Genomic DNA, 16,566 nt, shown 5'->3' on the forward strand with positions numbered 1-16,566 from the left:
TCACAGAATATACATGCATTTGCGATTGGCTGATGGCTGTCACATGGTACAGGGGGAGTGGAAATAGACATAACTGAAATTTGTCAGAAAAAAAATCTACTAACCATTTGAAGTTCAGACTAAGTGCTATTGTATTGTCTTGTTATCTTGCATTTGTTGATTATGCAAATCTAATGTATTTACTGGTCCTTTAAGATGAGCCCAAACCCTGAAAAACAGCCCCAGACCATTACCCCTCCACATCCAAACCTTACAGTAAGAACTATACATTCTTCTGGCATCCACCACCCACAGATTCTTCCATCAAACTACCAGATAGTTAAGTGGGATTCACCACTCCAAAGAACTTGTTTCCAGAATCCAGTGGCAGCATGCTTTACACCACTCCAGCGGACACTTGGCATTGCGATGTTGAGGCTTGTGCACAATTGCTTTTCAATGGAAACCCCATTTCATGAAGCTTCTGTCCACAATTATTGTGCTGATGTTGCTTCTAGAGTCAATCTGAAACTCTGTAGTGAGTGATGCAACACACAATAGGTGATCTGTACACAATTCGTGCTTCAGCACTTGGCAGCCCCATATCTGAGTTTGCGTGGTCTACCAAATCGTGGCTGAGCTGTTGCTGCTGCTAGATGCTTTCACTTAGCACTTACAGCTGATCTACAAGGGCAGAAACTTCATAAACTGACTTCTGAGAAAGGAGACATCTTATGACAGTGTCACGTTAGTCATGAAGTTCTTCAGTACGGCCCATTGTATCAATGTTTGTCTATGGAGTTTTTATAACTATATGCTGGATTTTATGTACCTGTTAGCAATGTGTGTGGCTGAAACATAGGAACACGCTATATAAAATGAGTGTGTGCATAAATATATATAAGCAGGATATGACATTTGTCGACAGACGATTTTCAGCAGTTGTGGATAACCTAGAGTACGCCCACACAAATCATGTTATGTTTTTTAGTACGCCCACACAAATCATGTTATGTTTTTTAGTACGCCCACACAAATCATGTTATGTTTTTTAGTACGCCCACACAAATCATGTTATGTTTTTTAGTACGCCCACACAAATCATGTTATGTTTTTTAGTACGCCCACACAAATCATGTTATGTTTTTTAGTACGCCCACACAAATCATGTTATGTTTTTTAGTACGCCCACACAAATCATGTTATGTTTTTTAGTACGCCCACACAAATCATGTTATGTTTTTTAGTACGCCCACACAAATCATGTTATGTTTTTTAGTACACCCACACAAATCATGTTATGTTTTTTAGTACGCCCACACAAATCATGTTATGTTTTTTAGTACGCCCACACAAATCATGTTTGTTTTTTTAGTACGCCCACACAAATTATGTTTGTTTTTTAGTACGCCCACACAAATTATGTTTGTTTTTTAATACGCCCACACAAATCATGTTATGTTTTTTAGTACGCCCACACAAATCATGTTATGTTTTTTAGTACGCCCACACAAATCATGTTATGTTTTTTAGTACGCCCCACATAGTATAAGTGCAAAACAGCAGCATGTAAATCAGAATGCCCTTAATATTTATTTTAAAAGAATCGTGGTACCACATTTAATATCAATTCCCCTTCACACAAAAAAAACAAAAATTAGGATTTGTACAACTGTATTTTCCAGTAGAACCTATAATTCTGTTATCACTTTGTTGCACCATCCTACTATGCATTAAATAAATAAGAATAAAACCTACGCACATAGAAAAATGTTAAAACTACACAAAATTATTATTTCACAGAGAAGACTTAATTCATGTCCCTGTCTTTTTTATTATTATTTAAACATCCTATTAGAATATCCACATGTACATTTGCTCAGAGAAACACACGTGTGTGAGTCATTCCTTTAGTCAGGGAAACGCATGTGTGTAAGTCATTCCTTTAGTCAGGGAAACGCACATATGTGTGAGCCATTCTTTTACTCAGAGAAACACGCATGCGTGCGAGTCATTAGTCAGGGAAACACGCATGTGTGTGAGCCATTCTTTTAGTCAGAGAAACACGCATGTGTGTGAGCCATTCCTTTAGTCAGGGAAACACGCATGTGTGTGAGCCATTCCTTTAGTCAGGGAAACACGCATGTGTGTGAGCCATTCTTTTAGTCAGAGAAACACGCATGTGTGTGAGCCATTCCTTTAGTCAGGGAAACACGCATGTGTGTGAGCCATTCCTTTAGTCAGGGAAACACGCATGCGTGTGAGTCATTCCTTTAGTCAGGGAAAAACACGTGTGAGCCATTCCTTAAGTCAGAGAAACACGCATGTGTGTGAGCCATTCCTTAAGTCAGAGAAACACGCATGTGTGTGAGCCATTCCTTAAGTCAGAGAAACACAAATTTGTGCGAGTCATTCCTTAAGTCAGAGAAACACAAATTTGTGCGAGTCATTCCTTAAGTCAGAGAAACACAAATTTGTGCGAGTCATTCCTTAAGTCAGAGAAACACACATTTGTGCGAGTCATTCCTTTGCACAGAGAAACACGCATTTGTGCGAGTCATTCCTTTGCACAGAGAAACACGCATTTGTGCGAGTCATTCCTTTGCACAGAGAAACACGCATTTGTGCGTGTCATTCCTTTGCTCAGAGAAACACACAATTGTGCGAGTTATTCCTTTGCACAGAGAAACACACAATTGTGCGAGTCATTCCTTTGCTCAGAGAAACACACATTTGTGAGCCATTCCCCTAACAGTCAGGAATAAATGAAAGCAGCAATACGGTCTCACGCCCTTTTTTGAACTTATGAGTGGAGTGAGGGGTCTGAAAGGGTCAGCACATTATCTGCTGCAGACTGATCAGAAGGGGAGACAGAAGCTCTCTAATAGTTCCTCCACCAATCCCCAGAGAATCCCACTAGTGCCCAGGGATGCAGGTGATCTCCATTTCTTACATCCTAGAGGAACAAGAGACAGCTCACTAAAAAAGGGCTTCCCTTCTTTCAATTAAGGGTTTGTATGTCACAAATTCTCAACCCCCCCCCCGCCCCCACAATGCACAGTGAGAAAGTGCCTTGCTGTTTGCACACTTCCTCTTTATGTGTGACGTCATCACATACCATGTGACAGCATCATCAGCTGCAAGTCCCTGAGCAACAGACGTGCATTTCTTCCCTTTCAGACATTTGTAAATACAAATAAGTAATGGCACTTAAAAAGGATGTATTTATTCATTTGTTAAAAGGATAATTAAAGGAATACTAAACCCATTTTTTTTTCTTTATAATTCAGATAGAGCATGCAATTTTAAGCAACTTTCTAATTTACTCCTAATATCTATCTTTATTTAAAAATCAGGAATTTATTGCTTAGGAGCCAGCCCATTTTAGGTTCAGCACCCTGGATAGCGCTTGCTTACTGGTGGCTACATTTAACAAACCAATAAGCAAGCATAACCCAGGTTCTCAACCAAAAATGGTCCGGCTCTTAAAGGGGCAGTAAACCTGGAAAATAATGTTATATAATTCTGCACATAGTGCAGAATTATATAACATTATCTTAGCCAAACTTTATGCAACATATTATTGAAATTTAATTTAAAAAAAAAAAAAAGAGGGTTTTTCAGACCACCGCTCTTGCTCTACTGAGTGTCTGGTTTTCCCCCTCTGGGCAGCTGTCTAATCACAGCCCAGCCCAATCGCGCCATTACACTCAATGCAGCTCGCTCCTGCTCTGTCTGATAGCGGGAGCGAGCTGCATTGAGTGTAATGGCGTAATTGGGCCGGGCTGTGACTAGACAGCTGCCCAGATGCGCTCAGGGGGAAAACCAGACCCGCTCAGATGAGCAAGAGCGGCGGTCTGAAAAACCCTCTTTTTTTAAATCAAATTTCACCGGCAATATTATGTTGCATAAAGTTTGGCTAAGATAATGTTATATAATTCTGCACTATGTGCAGAATTACATAACATTATTTTCTAGGTTTCCTGCCCCTTTAAGCTTTACATTCCTGCTTTTTGAATAAAGATAGCAAGAGAACAAAGAAAAAACAAAATTTATGCTTACCTGATAAATTTATTTCTCTTGTGGTGTATCCAGTCCACGGGTTCATCCATTACTTGTGGGATATTCTCCTTCCCAACAGGAAGCTGCAAGAGGACACCCACAGCAGAGCTGTCTATATAGCTCCTCCCCTAACTGCCACCCCCAGTCATTCGACTGAAGACAAGCAAGAAAAAAGGAGAAACTATAGGGTGCAGTGGTGACTGTAGTTTAAAAAATAAAAAACACCTGCCTTAAAATGACAGGGCGGGCCGTGGACTGGATACACCACAAGAGAAATAAATTTATTAGGTAAGCATAAATTTTGTTTTCTCTTGTTAAGGTGTATCCAGTCCACGGGTTCATCCATTTCTTGTGGGATACCAATACCAAAGCTTTAGGACACGGATGAAGGGAGGGACAAGGCAGGAACTTAAACGGAAGGCACCACTGCCTGTAAGACCTTTCTCCCAAAAATAGCCTCCGAAGAAGCAAAAGTATCGAATTTGTAGAATTTAGAAAAAGTGTGAAGCGAAGACCAAGTCGCCGCCTTACAAATCTGTTCAACAGAGGCCTCATTTTTAAAAGCCCATGTGGAAGCCACCGCTCTAGTGGAATGAGCTGTAATTCTTTCAAGAGGCTGCTGGCTAGCAGTCTCATAAGCTAAGCGGATTATGCTTCTCAGCCAAAAAGAAAGAGAAGTTGCCGAAGCCTTTTGGCCTCTCCTCTGTCCAGAGTAGACAACAAACAAAGCAGATGTTTGACGAAAATCCTTCGTAGCTTGTAAATAAAACTTTAAAGCACGAACCACATCAAGATTGTGTAAAAGACGTTCCTTCTTTGAGGAAGGATTAGGACATAATGAAGGAACAACAATCTCCTGATTGATGTTCTTATTAGATACAACCTTAGGAAGAAACCCAGGTTTGGTACGCAAAACTACCTTATCTGCATGGAAAATCAGATAAGGGGAATCACACTGTAAAGTAGATAACTCCGAAACTCTTCGAACCGAGGAGATAGCTACTAGGAACAGAACTTTCCAAGATAAAAGTTTAATATCTATGGAATGCAAAGGTTCAAACGGAACCCCTTGAAGAACTTTAAGAACTAAATTTAAACTCCATGGCGGAGCAACAGGTTTAAACACAGGCTTAATTCTAACTTAAGCCTGACAAAACGCCTGAACGTCTGGAACCTCAGCCAGACGTTTGTGCAAAAGAATAGACAGAGCAGAAATCTGTCCCTTTAAGAAAGTTTAAGGAACTAGCAGACAATCCTTTCTCCAATCCCTCTTGGAGAAAGGATAAGATTCTAGGAATCCTGACTTTACTCCATGAGTAACCCTTGGATTCACACCAATGAAGATATTTACACCATATCTTATGATAGATTTTCCTAGTGACAGGCTTTCGAGCATGAATTAAGGTATCAATGACCGACTCGGAAATACCACGCTTTGATAGAATCAAGCGTTCAATCTCCAAGCAGTCAAAAGCAGAGAAATTAGATTTGGATGTTTGAAAGGACCTTGAAGTAGAAGACAATATTCTAGGAATCCTAACCTTACTCCATGAGTAATTCTTGGATTCACACCAATAAGGATATTTACTCCATATCTTGTGGTAGATTTTCCTGGTAACAGGCTTTCGTGCCTGTATTAAGGCATCAATGACTGACTCGGAGAAGCCACGCTTTGATAGAATCAAGCGTTCAATCTCCATGCAGTCAGTCTCAGAGAAATTAGATTTGGATGATTGAAAGGACCTTGTATCAGAAGGTCCTGTCTTAGAGGCAGAGTCCATGGTGGAAAGGATGACATGTCCACCAGATCTGCATACCAAGTCCTGCGTGGCCACGCAGGAGCTATCAAAATCACCGAAGCTCTCTCCTGCTTGATCTTGGCAATCAGACAAGGAAGCAGAAGAAACGACCAGGGCGCTGCTAGAGCATCTATCAGCGCTGCCTTGGGATCCCTGAACCTGGACCCGTAACGAGGAAGCTTGGAGTTCTGACGAGACGCCATGAGATCCAGTTCTGGTTTGCCCCATAGTTGAATCAACTGGGCAAATACCTCCGGATGGAGCTCCAACTCCCACGGATGAAAAGTCTGCCGACTTAGGAAATCCGCCTCCCAGTTCTCTACTCCTGGGATATGGATAGCTGAAAGATGGCAAGAGTGAACCTCTGCCCATAGAATTATCTTTGAAACCTCCAACATCGCCAGGGGGCTCCTTGTTCCCCCCTGATGGTTGATATAGGCTACAGTCGTGATGTTGTCCGACTGAAATCTGATGAACCTGACCGCAGCTAGCTGAGGCCAAGCCTGAAGAGCATTGAATATCGCTCTTAGTTCCAGAATGTTTAATCGGAAGGAGGGCTTCCTCCTGAGTCCACAAACCCTGAGCCTTCAGGGAGTTCCAGACTGCGCCCCAGCCCAGAAGGCTGGCATCTGTCGTCACTATAGTCCATTCTGGCCTGCGGAAGCTCATTCCCCTGGACAGATGGACCCAAGATAGCCACCAGAGAAGAGAATCCCTGGTCTCTTGATCCAGATTTAGCAGAGGGGACAAATCTGTGTAATCCCCATTCCACTGATTGAGCATGCAAAGTTGCAGTGGTCTGAGATGTAGGCAGGCAAACGGAACTATGTCCATTGCTGCTACCATTAAGCCGATTACTTCCATACACTGAGCCACTGATGGCTGAGAAGTGGAATAAAGAGCACGGCAGGAAGTTAGAAGCTTTGACAACCTGACCTGTCAGAAAAATCTTCATTTCTACTGAATCTATCAGAGTTCTTAGGAAGGAAACTCTTGTGAGAGGGGAGAGAGAACTCTTTTCTTCGTTCACCTTCCACCCATGAGACCTCAGGAATGCCAGAACAATGTCCGTATGGGACTTGGCGATTTGAAAATTCGACGCCTGTATCAGAATGTCGTCTAGGTAAGGATCCACCGCTATGCCTCGTGGCCTTAGAACCGCCAGTAGGGACCCTAGAACCTTCGTAAAAATTCTTGGTGCTGTGGCTAACCCGAAGGGAAGAGCCACAAACTGGTAATGCCTGTCTAGGAAGGCAAACCTGAGAAACCGATGATGACCTCTGTGTATCGGAATGTGGAGATAAGCATCCTTTAAGTCCACGGTAGTCATATATTGACCCTCCTGGATCATAGGTAGGATGGTTCGAATAGTCTCCATCTTGAAGGATGGGACCCTGAGAAATTTGTTTAGGATCTTGAGATCCAAGATTGGTCTGAAAGTTCCCTCTTTTTTGGGAACTATAAACAGATTTGAATAGAATCCTTGCCCCTGTTCCTCCCTTGGAACTGGGTGGATCACTCCCATAACCAGAAGGTCTTGAACGCAACGTAAGAAGGCCTCTCTCTTTATCTAGTTTGCAGATAATTGTGAGAGATGAAATCTCCCCTTTGAAGATGAGGCTTTGAAATCCAGAAGATATCTCTGGGAAACAATCTCCAGAGCCCAGGGATCCTGGACGTCTCTTGCCCAAGCCTGGGCGAAGAGAGAAAGTCTGCCCCCTACTAGATCCGATCCCGGATCGGGGGCTACTCCTTCATGCTGTCTTAGAGGCAGCAGCAGGTTTTTTGGCCTGCTTTCCCTTGTTCCAAGCCTGGTTAGGTCTCCAGACTGGCTTGGACTGGGCAAAATTTCCTTCTTGCTTTGCAGTAGAGGAAGTTGAAGCTGCGCCACTGTTGAAGTTTCGAAAGGAATGAAAATTAGTCTGTTTGGTCCTTAATTTGTTGGACCTATCCTGGGGAAGGGCGTGGCCTTTTCCTCCAGTAATATCAGAAATGATCTCCTTCAGTCCAGGCCCGAATAGGGTCTGCCCTTTGAAGGGGATGTTGAGAAGCTTAGACTTTGAAGTAACGTCAGCTGACCACGATTTAAGCCATAGCACCCTACGCGCCTGAATGGCAAAACCTGAATTCTTAGCCGTTAGCTTTGTTAAATGAAAAACGGCGTCAGAAATAAATGAATTGGCTAACTTAAGAGCTTTAAGCCTGTCTAGGATATCATCCAATGGGGTCTCCACCTGTAGAGCCTCTTCAAGAGACTCGAGCCAGAAAGCCGCTGCAGCAGTGACTGGGGCAATGCATGCAAGAGGCTGGAGAATAAAACCTTGTTGTATAAAGATTCTCTTAAGGAAACCACAACTGTCCTCGACGGGGATAGTTGTACGCTTAGCTAGGGTAGAGACTGCTCCCTCCACCTTAGGGACCGTCTGCCACGAGTCCCGTGTAGGAGCATCTATGGGAAACATCTTTTTAAAAGCAGGAGGGGGAGAGAACGGCACACCTGGTCTATCCCATTCCTTAGTAATAATTTCTGAAAACCTCTTAGGGATTGGAAAAACATCAGTGTAAACAGGCACTGCAAAGTATTTGTCCATTTTACACAATTTCTCTGGGACTACAATGGTGTCACAGTCATCCAGAGTTGCTAAAACCTCCCTGAGCAACAAGCGGAGGTGTTCAAGCTTAAACTTAAATGCTGTCATTTCAGAGTCAGACTGAAGAAACGTCTTCCCTGAATCAGAAAAATCACCCACAGATAGAAGCTCTCCTGCTTCGGCTTCTGTACATTGTGAGGGTATATCAGACATAGCTACTAAAACGTCAGAAAGCTCTGTATTTGTTCTAGCCCCAGAGCTGTCTCGCTTTCCTTGTAACCCTGGCAGTTTGGACAATACCTCTGTGAGGGTATGATTCATAACTGCCGCCATGTCTTGTAAGGTAAACGCATTGGACGCGCCAGATGTACTTGGCGTCACTTGCGCGAGAGATATAGGTTCTGACACATTGGGAGAGCTAGGTGGTTTAACCTCCCTTTTGTCAGTCTGAGAAACCTCTGGTGATAAATCTTTAAAACCCATAATATGGTCTTTATAACTTATAGAAAGGTCAGTGCATTTGGTACACATTCTAAGAGGGGGTTCCACAATGGCTTCTAAACATAATGAACAAGGAGTTTCCTCTATGTCAGACATGTTTAACAGACTAGTAATGAGACCAGCGAGCTTGGAAAACACTTTAATAAATGTGAAAAAGCAATTAAACAAAAACGGTACTGTGCCTTTAAGAGAAAAAAAACTACCACATAAACTGCAAAACAGTGTTAAAAAGTAGTAAACTCTACGAAATTTTTACAGTGTGTATAAGAGAGTAAAGCAGCATTGCACCCACTTGCAAATGGATGATTAACCCCTTAGGCCCCAAACCGGATTAGAAAAATGGTAAAACCGTTAAAAAACAGTCAAACACACTGCCACAGCTCTGTTGTGGCTCCTACCTGCCCTTAAACACGATTTTTGCAGGAAAAAAAACCCTCTATAGTGGTCCTAGATGCCAGAGGACTCCTTTAGGGAAGCTGGATGTCTCAGTCTGAATATCAACTGCGCATAAAGTGCGCGAAAATAGGCCCCTCCCACCATGCACTCAATGTCAGAGGGCATTAAAAAATACTCCTAGGAGTAATCTAACAAGCCATGTGGAAAACTAGGCCCCAAATAAAGATTTATCACCCTCAGAGAAAAAACGTTTTTTTTTTTTAAGTTATGCAAACGTTTTTACACTAAGTAATATGAGAGTTAACATGAATATTACCCTTATCTTGTAAGCATGATCTCAGTCGTTGTTAAATCACTGTATCAGGCTTACCTCAAATATAACAGGCACTGTCAGCATTTTCTAGACCTTATCATCTCTCTAGAAAAAAATATACTGAACATACCTCAAAGCAGGTAATCTGCAAACCGTCCCCCCAACTGAAGTTTTCTTTCTATACTCTTCAGTTATGTGTGAGAACAGCAATGGACCTTAGTTACAAACCGCTAAGATCATCAACCTCCAGGCAGATTCTTCTTCCAATTTCTGCCTGAGAGTAAAACAGTACAACGCCGGTACCGTTTAAAAATAACAAACTCTTGATTGAAGGTAAAAACTACACTAAGTCACCACATATCTCTTGATACTTCCTTTCTTGTCGAGAGTTGCAAGAGAATGACTGGGGGTGGCAGTTAGGGGAGGAGCTATATAGACAGCTCTGTTGTGGGTGTCCTCTTGCAACTTCCTGTTGGGAAGGAGAATATCCCACAAGTAATGGATGAACCCATGGACTGGATACACCTTTACAAGAGAAAAATGTATAATAGGAGTAAATTAGAAAGTTGCTTAAAATTGCAGCTCTATCTGAATTATCAAGGAAAAAAATGGGTTTAGTGTGCCTTTAAGTACGAAGAAAATAACTATGGTTATTTTTTAAATAGGATTATCTCTTTAACTAACAAACAATCTAACCAAGTTTTGTTAATTTGTTGATCAGTTTATTTGTCTGCGATCAAATATTCCAAAAAAACGTAAAAGTGCATGGGCCTATGCAAAGCACACTAGCATTTGTAAGCAACCTCAAATATATAATGACTGACAGGTAGAATAGCACTAATGACTGATTGTTTAATACAATTTGGATAAAGTAAATGGAGCAAAACATGAACAAAGAGTTGTTTTATGGAGGAAAGTTCATAAAGCAAATCAGATGGTCATTATACCTTACAGTAATCAAAGCTCGGATACGCTGCATACTCTGGTTTTCAAGGGGTTAAGCCTAACCCTAGATTTAAACATAATAGACTTTCACCCACGATAATGCAGCACTGATACAGTGATACCCAAGACAAGTATGTTTTACCAGAGGAGAGCTGCTTTAGAATCTGCAGGTATATTTCAGTAATGTTACCTACCTTGTTGCTTGGCCGGGGGCAACCTCCGTAGTCTGTGCTTCGTTAGCTGTACTAGGCCTTTAGGGGAGATTCTTTTGAGAGCTGTTGGGGACTTGACCCGAGGGGAGATGCGTCGCCGCAGGCAGTAGCGACCCTTCATAGTCAGTGGGGCTAAAGGTGAAGACTTCTTATCCACAGGGGAACTGCAGGAAATCACAAGCACAATCAGAGGGAAATGACTGCACAGCCTGCTACAAATGCTGCGATTTCCAGAATTAAATCAAGCAGACAAAAGCAGTAATCATAATAAAGCAATGCAAAAGCACAACTTTACAATTTCCTCATTAAAAAAACAAGACCAGGGTACAACAAATTAATGCAAAATTTAGGAGTCAACCCAAACCCCTAGGTTGCCAATAACACACACACACACACTACAATGATGCATCACTCAGTTGCCAGTATCACACATACACTACAATGATTTATCACTCAGTCACCAGTAACACACACACTACAATGATTCATCACTCAGTGGCCAGTAACACATACACTACAGTGATTCATTACTCAGTCACCAGTAACACACAATACAGTGATTCATCACTCCGTCACCAGTAACACACAATACAGTGATTCATTACTCAGTTGCCAGTAACACACACTACAGTGATTCATTTCTCAGTCGCCAGTAAAAAAACATAATTTATGCTTACCTGATAAATTTATTTCTCTTGTAGTGCATCCAGTCCACGGATCATCCATTACTTGTGGGATATTCTCCTTCCCAACAGGAAGTTGCAAGAGGATCACCCACAGCAGAGCTGCTATATAGCTCCTCCCCTAACTGTCATATCCAGTCATTCGACCGAAAACAAACAGAGAAAGGAGAAACCATAGGGTGCAGTGGTGACTGTAGTTTAATTAAAATTTAGACCTGCCTTAAAAGGACAGGGCGGGCCGTGGACTGGATACACTACAAGAGAAATAAATTTATCAGGTAAGCATAAATTATGTTTTCTCTTGTTAAGTGTATCCAGTCCACGGATCATCCATTACTTGTGGGATACCAATACCAAAGCTAAAGTACACGGATGATGGGAGTGACAAGGCAGGATTAAGCGGAAGGAACCACTGCCCGAAGAACCTTTCTCCCAAAAACAGCCTCCGAAGAAGCAAAAGTATCAAATTTGTAAAATTTTGAAAAAGTGTGAAGCGAAGACCAAGTCGCAGCCTTGCAAATCTGTTCAACAGAGGCCTCATTTTTGAAGGCCCATGTGGAAGCCACAGCTCTAGTAGAATGAGCTGTAATCCTTTCAGGGAGCTGCTGTCCAGCAGTCTCATAGGCTAGGCGTATTACGCTCCGAAGCCAAAAGGACAGAGAGGTTGCCGAAGCTTTTTGACCTCTCCTCTGTCCAGAGTAAACGACAAACAGGGAAGATGTTTGACGAAAATCCTTAGTATCTTGTAAGTAAAACTTCAAGGCACGGATTATGTCCAGATTATGTAAAAGACGTTCCTTCTTTGAAGAAGGATTAGGACACAATGATGGAACAACAATCTCTTGATTGATATTCTTGTTAGAAACCACCTTAGGTAAAAACCCAGGTTTGGTACGCAGAACTACCTTATCTGCATGAAAAATCAGATAAGGAGAATCACATTGTAAGGCAGATAGCTCAGAGACTCTCCGAGCCGAGGAAATAGCCATCAAAAACAGAACTTTCCAAGATAAAAGTTTAATATCAATGGAATGAAGGGGTTCAAACGGAACTCCTTGAAGAACTTTAAGAACCAAGTTTAAGCTCCACGGAGGAGCAACAGGTTTAAACACAGGCTTAATTCTAACCAAAGCCTGGCAAAATGCCTGAACGTCTGGAACCTCTGCCAGACGCTTGTGCAAAAGAATAGACAGAGCAGAAATCTGTCCCTTTAAGGAACTAGCTGATAATCCTTTGTCCAAGCCCTCTTGGAGAAAAGACAATATTCTAGGAATCCTAACCTTACTCCATGAGTAATTCTTGGATTCACACCAATAAGGATATTTACTCCATATCTTGTGGTAGATTTTCCTGGTAACAGGCTTTCGTGCCTGTATTAAGGCATCAATGACTGACTCGGAGAAGCCACACTTTGATAGAATCAAGCGTTCAATCTCCATGCAGTCAGTCTCAGAGAAATTAGATTTGGATGATTGAAAGGACCTTGTATCAGAAGGTCCTGTCTTAGAGGCAGAGTCCATGGTGGAAAGGATGACATGTCCACTAGGTCTGCATACCAAGTCCTGCGTGGCCACGCAGGTGCTATCAGAATCACCGATGCTCTCTCCTGTTTGATTTTGGCAATCAGTCGAGGGAGCAGAGGAAACGGTGGAAACACATAAGCCAGGTTGAAGAACCAAGGCGCTGCTAGAGCATCTATCAGCGTTGCTTCTGGGTCCCTGGACCTGGATCCGTAACAAGGGAGCTTGGCGTTCTGGCGAGACGCCATGAGATCCAACTCTGGTTTGCCCCAACGATGAATCAATTGAGCAAACACCTCCGGATGGAGTTCCCACTCCCCCGGATGGAAAGTCTGACGACTTAGAAAATCCGCCTCCCAGTTCTCCACGCCTGGGATATGGATTGCTGACAGGTGGCCAGAGTGGGACTCTGCCCAGCGAATTATTTTTGAGACTTCTAACATCGCTAGGGAACTCCTGGTTCCCCCTTGATGGTTGATGTAAGCCACAGTCGTGATGTTGTCCGACTGAAATCTGATGAACCTCAGTGTTGCTAACTGAGGCCAAGCCAGAAGAGCATTGAATATCGCTCTTAACTCCAGAATATTTATTGGAAGGAGTTTCTCCTCCTGAGTCCACGATCCCTGTGCCTTCAGGGAGTTCCAGACTGCACCCCAACCTAGAAGGCTGGCATCTGTTGTTACAATTGTCCAATCTGGCCTACGAAAGGTCATACCCTTGGACAGGTGGACCCGAGACAACCACCAGAGAAGAGAATCTCTGGTCTCTTGATCCAGATTTAGCAGAGGGGACAAATCTGTGTAATCCCCATTCCACTGACTCAGCATGCATAATTGCAGCGGTCTGAGATGTAGGCGCGCAAATGGCACTATGTCCATTGCCGCTACCATTAAGCCGATTACCTGCATACACTGAGCCACCAAAGGGCGCGGAATGGAGTGAAGAACACGGCAAGCTTTTAGAAGTTTTGATAACCTGGACTCCGTCAGGTAAATTTTCGTCTCTACAGAATCTATAAGAGTCCCTAAGAAGGAGACTCTTGTGAGTGGGGATAGAGAACTCTTTTCCTCGTTCACTTTCCACCCGTGCGACCTCAGAAATGCCAGAACTATCTCTGTATAAGACTTTGCAACTTTAAAGTTTGACGCCTGTATCAGGATGTCGTCTAGATACGGAGCTACCGCTATGCCTCGCGGTCTTAGAACCGCCAGAAGTGAGCCCAGAACCTTTGTAATGATTTTCGGGGCTGTAGCCAACCCGAAGGGAAGAGCTACAAATTGGTAATGCCTGTCTAGAAAGGCAAACCTTAGAAACCGATGATGGTCTTTGTGAATCGGTATGTGAAGGTAGGCATCCTTTAGGTCCACTGTGGTCATGTACTGACCCTCTTGGATCATGGGTAGGATGGTCCGAATAGTTTCCATTTTGAAAGATGGAACTCTGAGGAATTTGTTTAAGATCTTTAGATCCAAAATTGGTCTGAAGGTTCCCTCTTTTTTGGGAACCACAAACAGATTTGAATAAAAACCCTGTCCTTGTTCCGTCCGCGGAACTGGATGGATCACTCCCATAATTAGGAGGTCTTGCACACAGCGTAGGAATGCCTCTTTCTTTATCTGATTTGCAGATAGCCTTGAAAGATGAAATCTCCCTTGTGGAGGGGAAGCTTTGAAGTCCAGAAGATATCCCTGAGATATGATCTTGAACATCTCTTGCCCATGCCTGGGCGAAGAGAGAAAGTCTGCCCCCTACTAGATCCGTCGCCGGATAGGGGGCCATTCCTTCATGCTGTCTTAGAGGCAGCAGCAGGCTTTCTGGCCTGCTTGCCTTTGTTCCAGGACTGGTTAGGTTTCCAGGCCTGCTTAGATTGAGCAAAAGTTCCCTCTTGCTTTGAAGCGGAGGAAGTTGATGCTGCACCTGCCTTGAAATTTCGAAAGGCATGAAAATTAGACTGTTTGGCCTTTGCTTTGGCCCTGTCCTGAGGAAGGGTATGACCCTTACCTCCAGTAATGTCAGCAATAATTTCCTTCAAACCAGGCCCGAATAAGGTCTGCCCCTTGAAAGGAATAATGAGTAATTTAGACTTCTAAGTCACGTCAGCTGACCAGGATTTAAGCCATAGCGCCCTACGCGCCTGGATGGCGAATCCGGAATTCTTAGCCGTTAGTTTAGTCAAATGAACAATGGCATCAGAAACAAATGAGTTAGCTAGCTTAAGTGTTCTAAGCTTGTCAATAATTTCAGTCAATGGAGCTGTATGGATGGCCTCTTCCAGGGCCTCAAACCAGAATGCCGCCGCGGCCGTGACAGGCGCTATGCATGCAAGGGGCTGTAAAATAAAACCTTGTTGAATAAACATTTTCTTAAGGTAACCCTCCAATTTTTTATCCATTGGATCTGAAAAAGCACAACTGTCCTCAACCGGGATAGTGGTACGCTTTGCTAAAGTAGAGACTGCTCCCTCCACCTTAGGGACCGTCTGCCATAAGTCCCGTGTAGTGGCGTCTATTGGAAACATTTTTCTAAATATAGGAGGTGGGGAAAAAGGCACACCCGGTCTATCCCACTCCTTGCTAATAATTTCTGTAAGCCTTTTAGGTATAGGAAAAACATCAGTACACACCGGCACCGCATAGTATTTATCCAGCCTACACAATTTCTCTGGTACTGCAACTGTGTTACAGTCATTCAGAGCAGCTAATACCTCCCCAAGCAATACACGGAGGTTCTCAAGCTTAAATTTAAAATTAGAAATCTCTGAATCAGGTTTCCCCGAATCAGAGACGTCACCCACAGACTGAAGCTCTCCGTCCTCATGATCTGCATATTGTGACGCAGTATCAGACATGGCCCTTACAGCATCTGCGCGCTCTGTATTTCTCCTAACCCCAGAGCAATCGCGCTTGCCTCTTAATTCAGGCAACCTGGATAATACCTCTGACAGGGTATTATTCATGATTGCAGCCATGTCCTGCAAGGTAATCGCTATGGGCGTCCCTGATGCAATTGGCGCCATATTAGCGTGCATCCCCTGAGCGGGAGGCGAAGGGTCTGACACGTGGGGAGAGTTAGTCGGCATAACTTCCCCCTCGTCAGAATCTTCTGGTGATATTTCTTTTATAGTTAAAGACTGATCTTTACTGTTTAAGGTGAAATCAATACATTTAGTACACATTCTCCTATGGGGCTCCACCATGGCTTTCAAACATAATGAACAAGTTGTTTCCTCTGTGTCACACATGTTTAAACAGACTAGCAATGAGACTAGCAAGCTTGGAAAACACTTTAAACAAGTTTACAAGCAATATAAAAAACACAAATTTTTTCCAAAATTTGAAATAACAGTGAAAAAAGGCAGTTACACTAACAAAATTTTTACAGTGTATGTAACAAGTTAGCAGAGCATTGCACCCACTTGAAAAATGGATGATTAACCCCTTAATACCAAACAGAATAATAACTGACAAAAACGTTGTTTTTTTTTTGTTTGTTTTTTTTTAAAATAGTCACAACAACTGCCACAGCTCTACTCCCTCAAAAACCTTTTGAGCCCTCCAGAGATATC

General features: G+C 42.9%; 1 protein-coding gene across 1 annotated transcript in view; it reads right to left on the minus strand.

Annotated features, from left to right (window-relative positions):
* ZC3H3 (zinc finger CCCH-type containing 3) overlaps window positions 1-16,566 on the minus strand; it is a 909,551-nt gene that overhangs the window by 847,258 nt on the left and 45,727 nt on the right. Inside the window, exon 3 of the mRNA XM_053715425.1 lies at window positions 10,781-10,962. Within this exon, the coding sequence (XP_053571400.1) occupies window positions 10,781-10,962 (182 nt within the window). The remainder of the gene's footprint in view (window positions 1-10,780; window positions 10,963-16,566) is intronic.

This window comes from Bombina bombina, chromosome 5 (genome assembly GCF_027579735.1).
Source record: "Bombina bombina isolate aBomBom1 chromosome 5, aBomBom1.pri, whole genome shotgun sequence".
In the NCBI taxonomy this organism is placed as follows: Eukaryota; Metazoa; Chordata; class Amphibia; order Anura; family Bombinatoridae; genus Bombina; species Bombina bombina.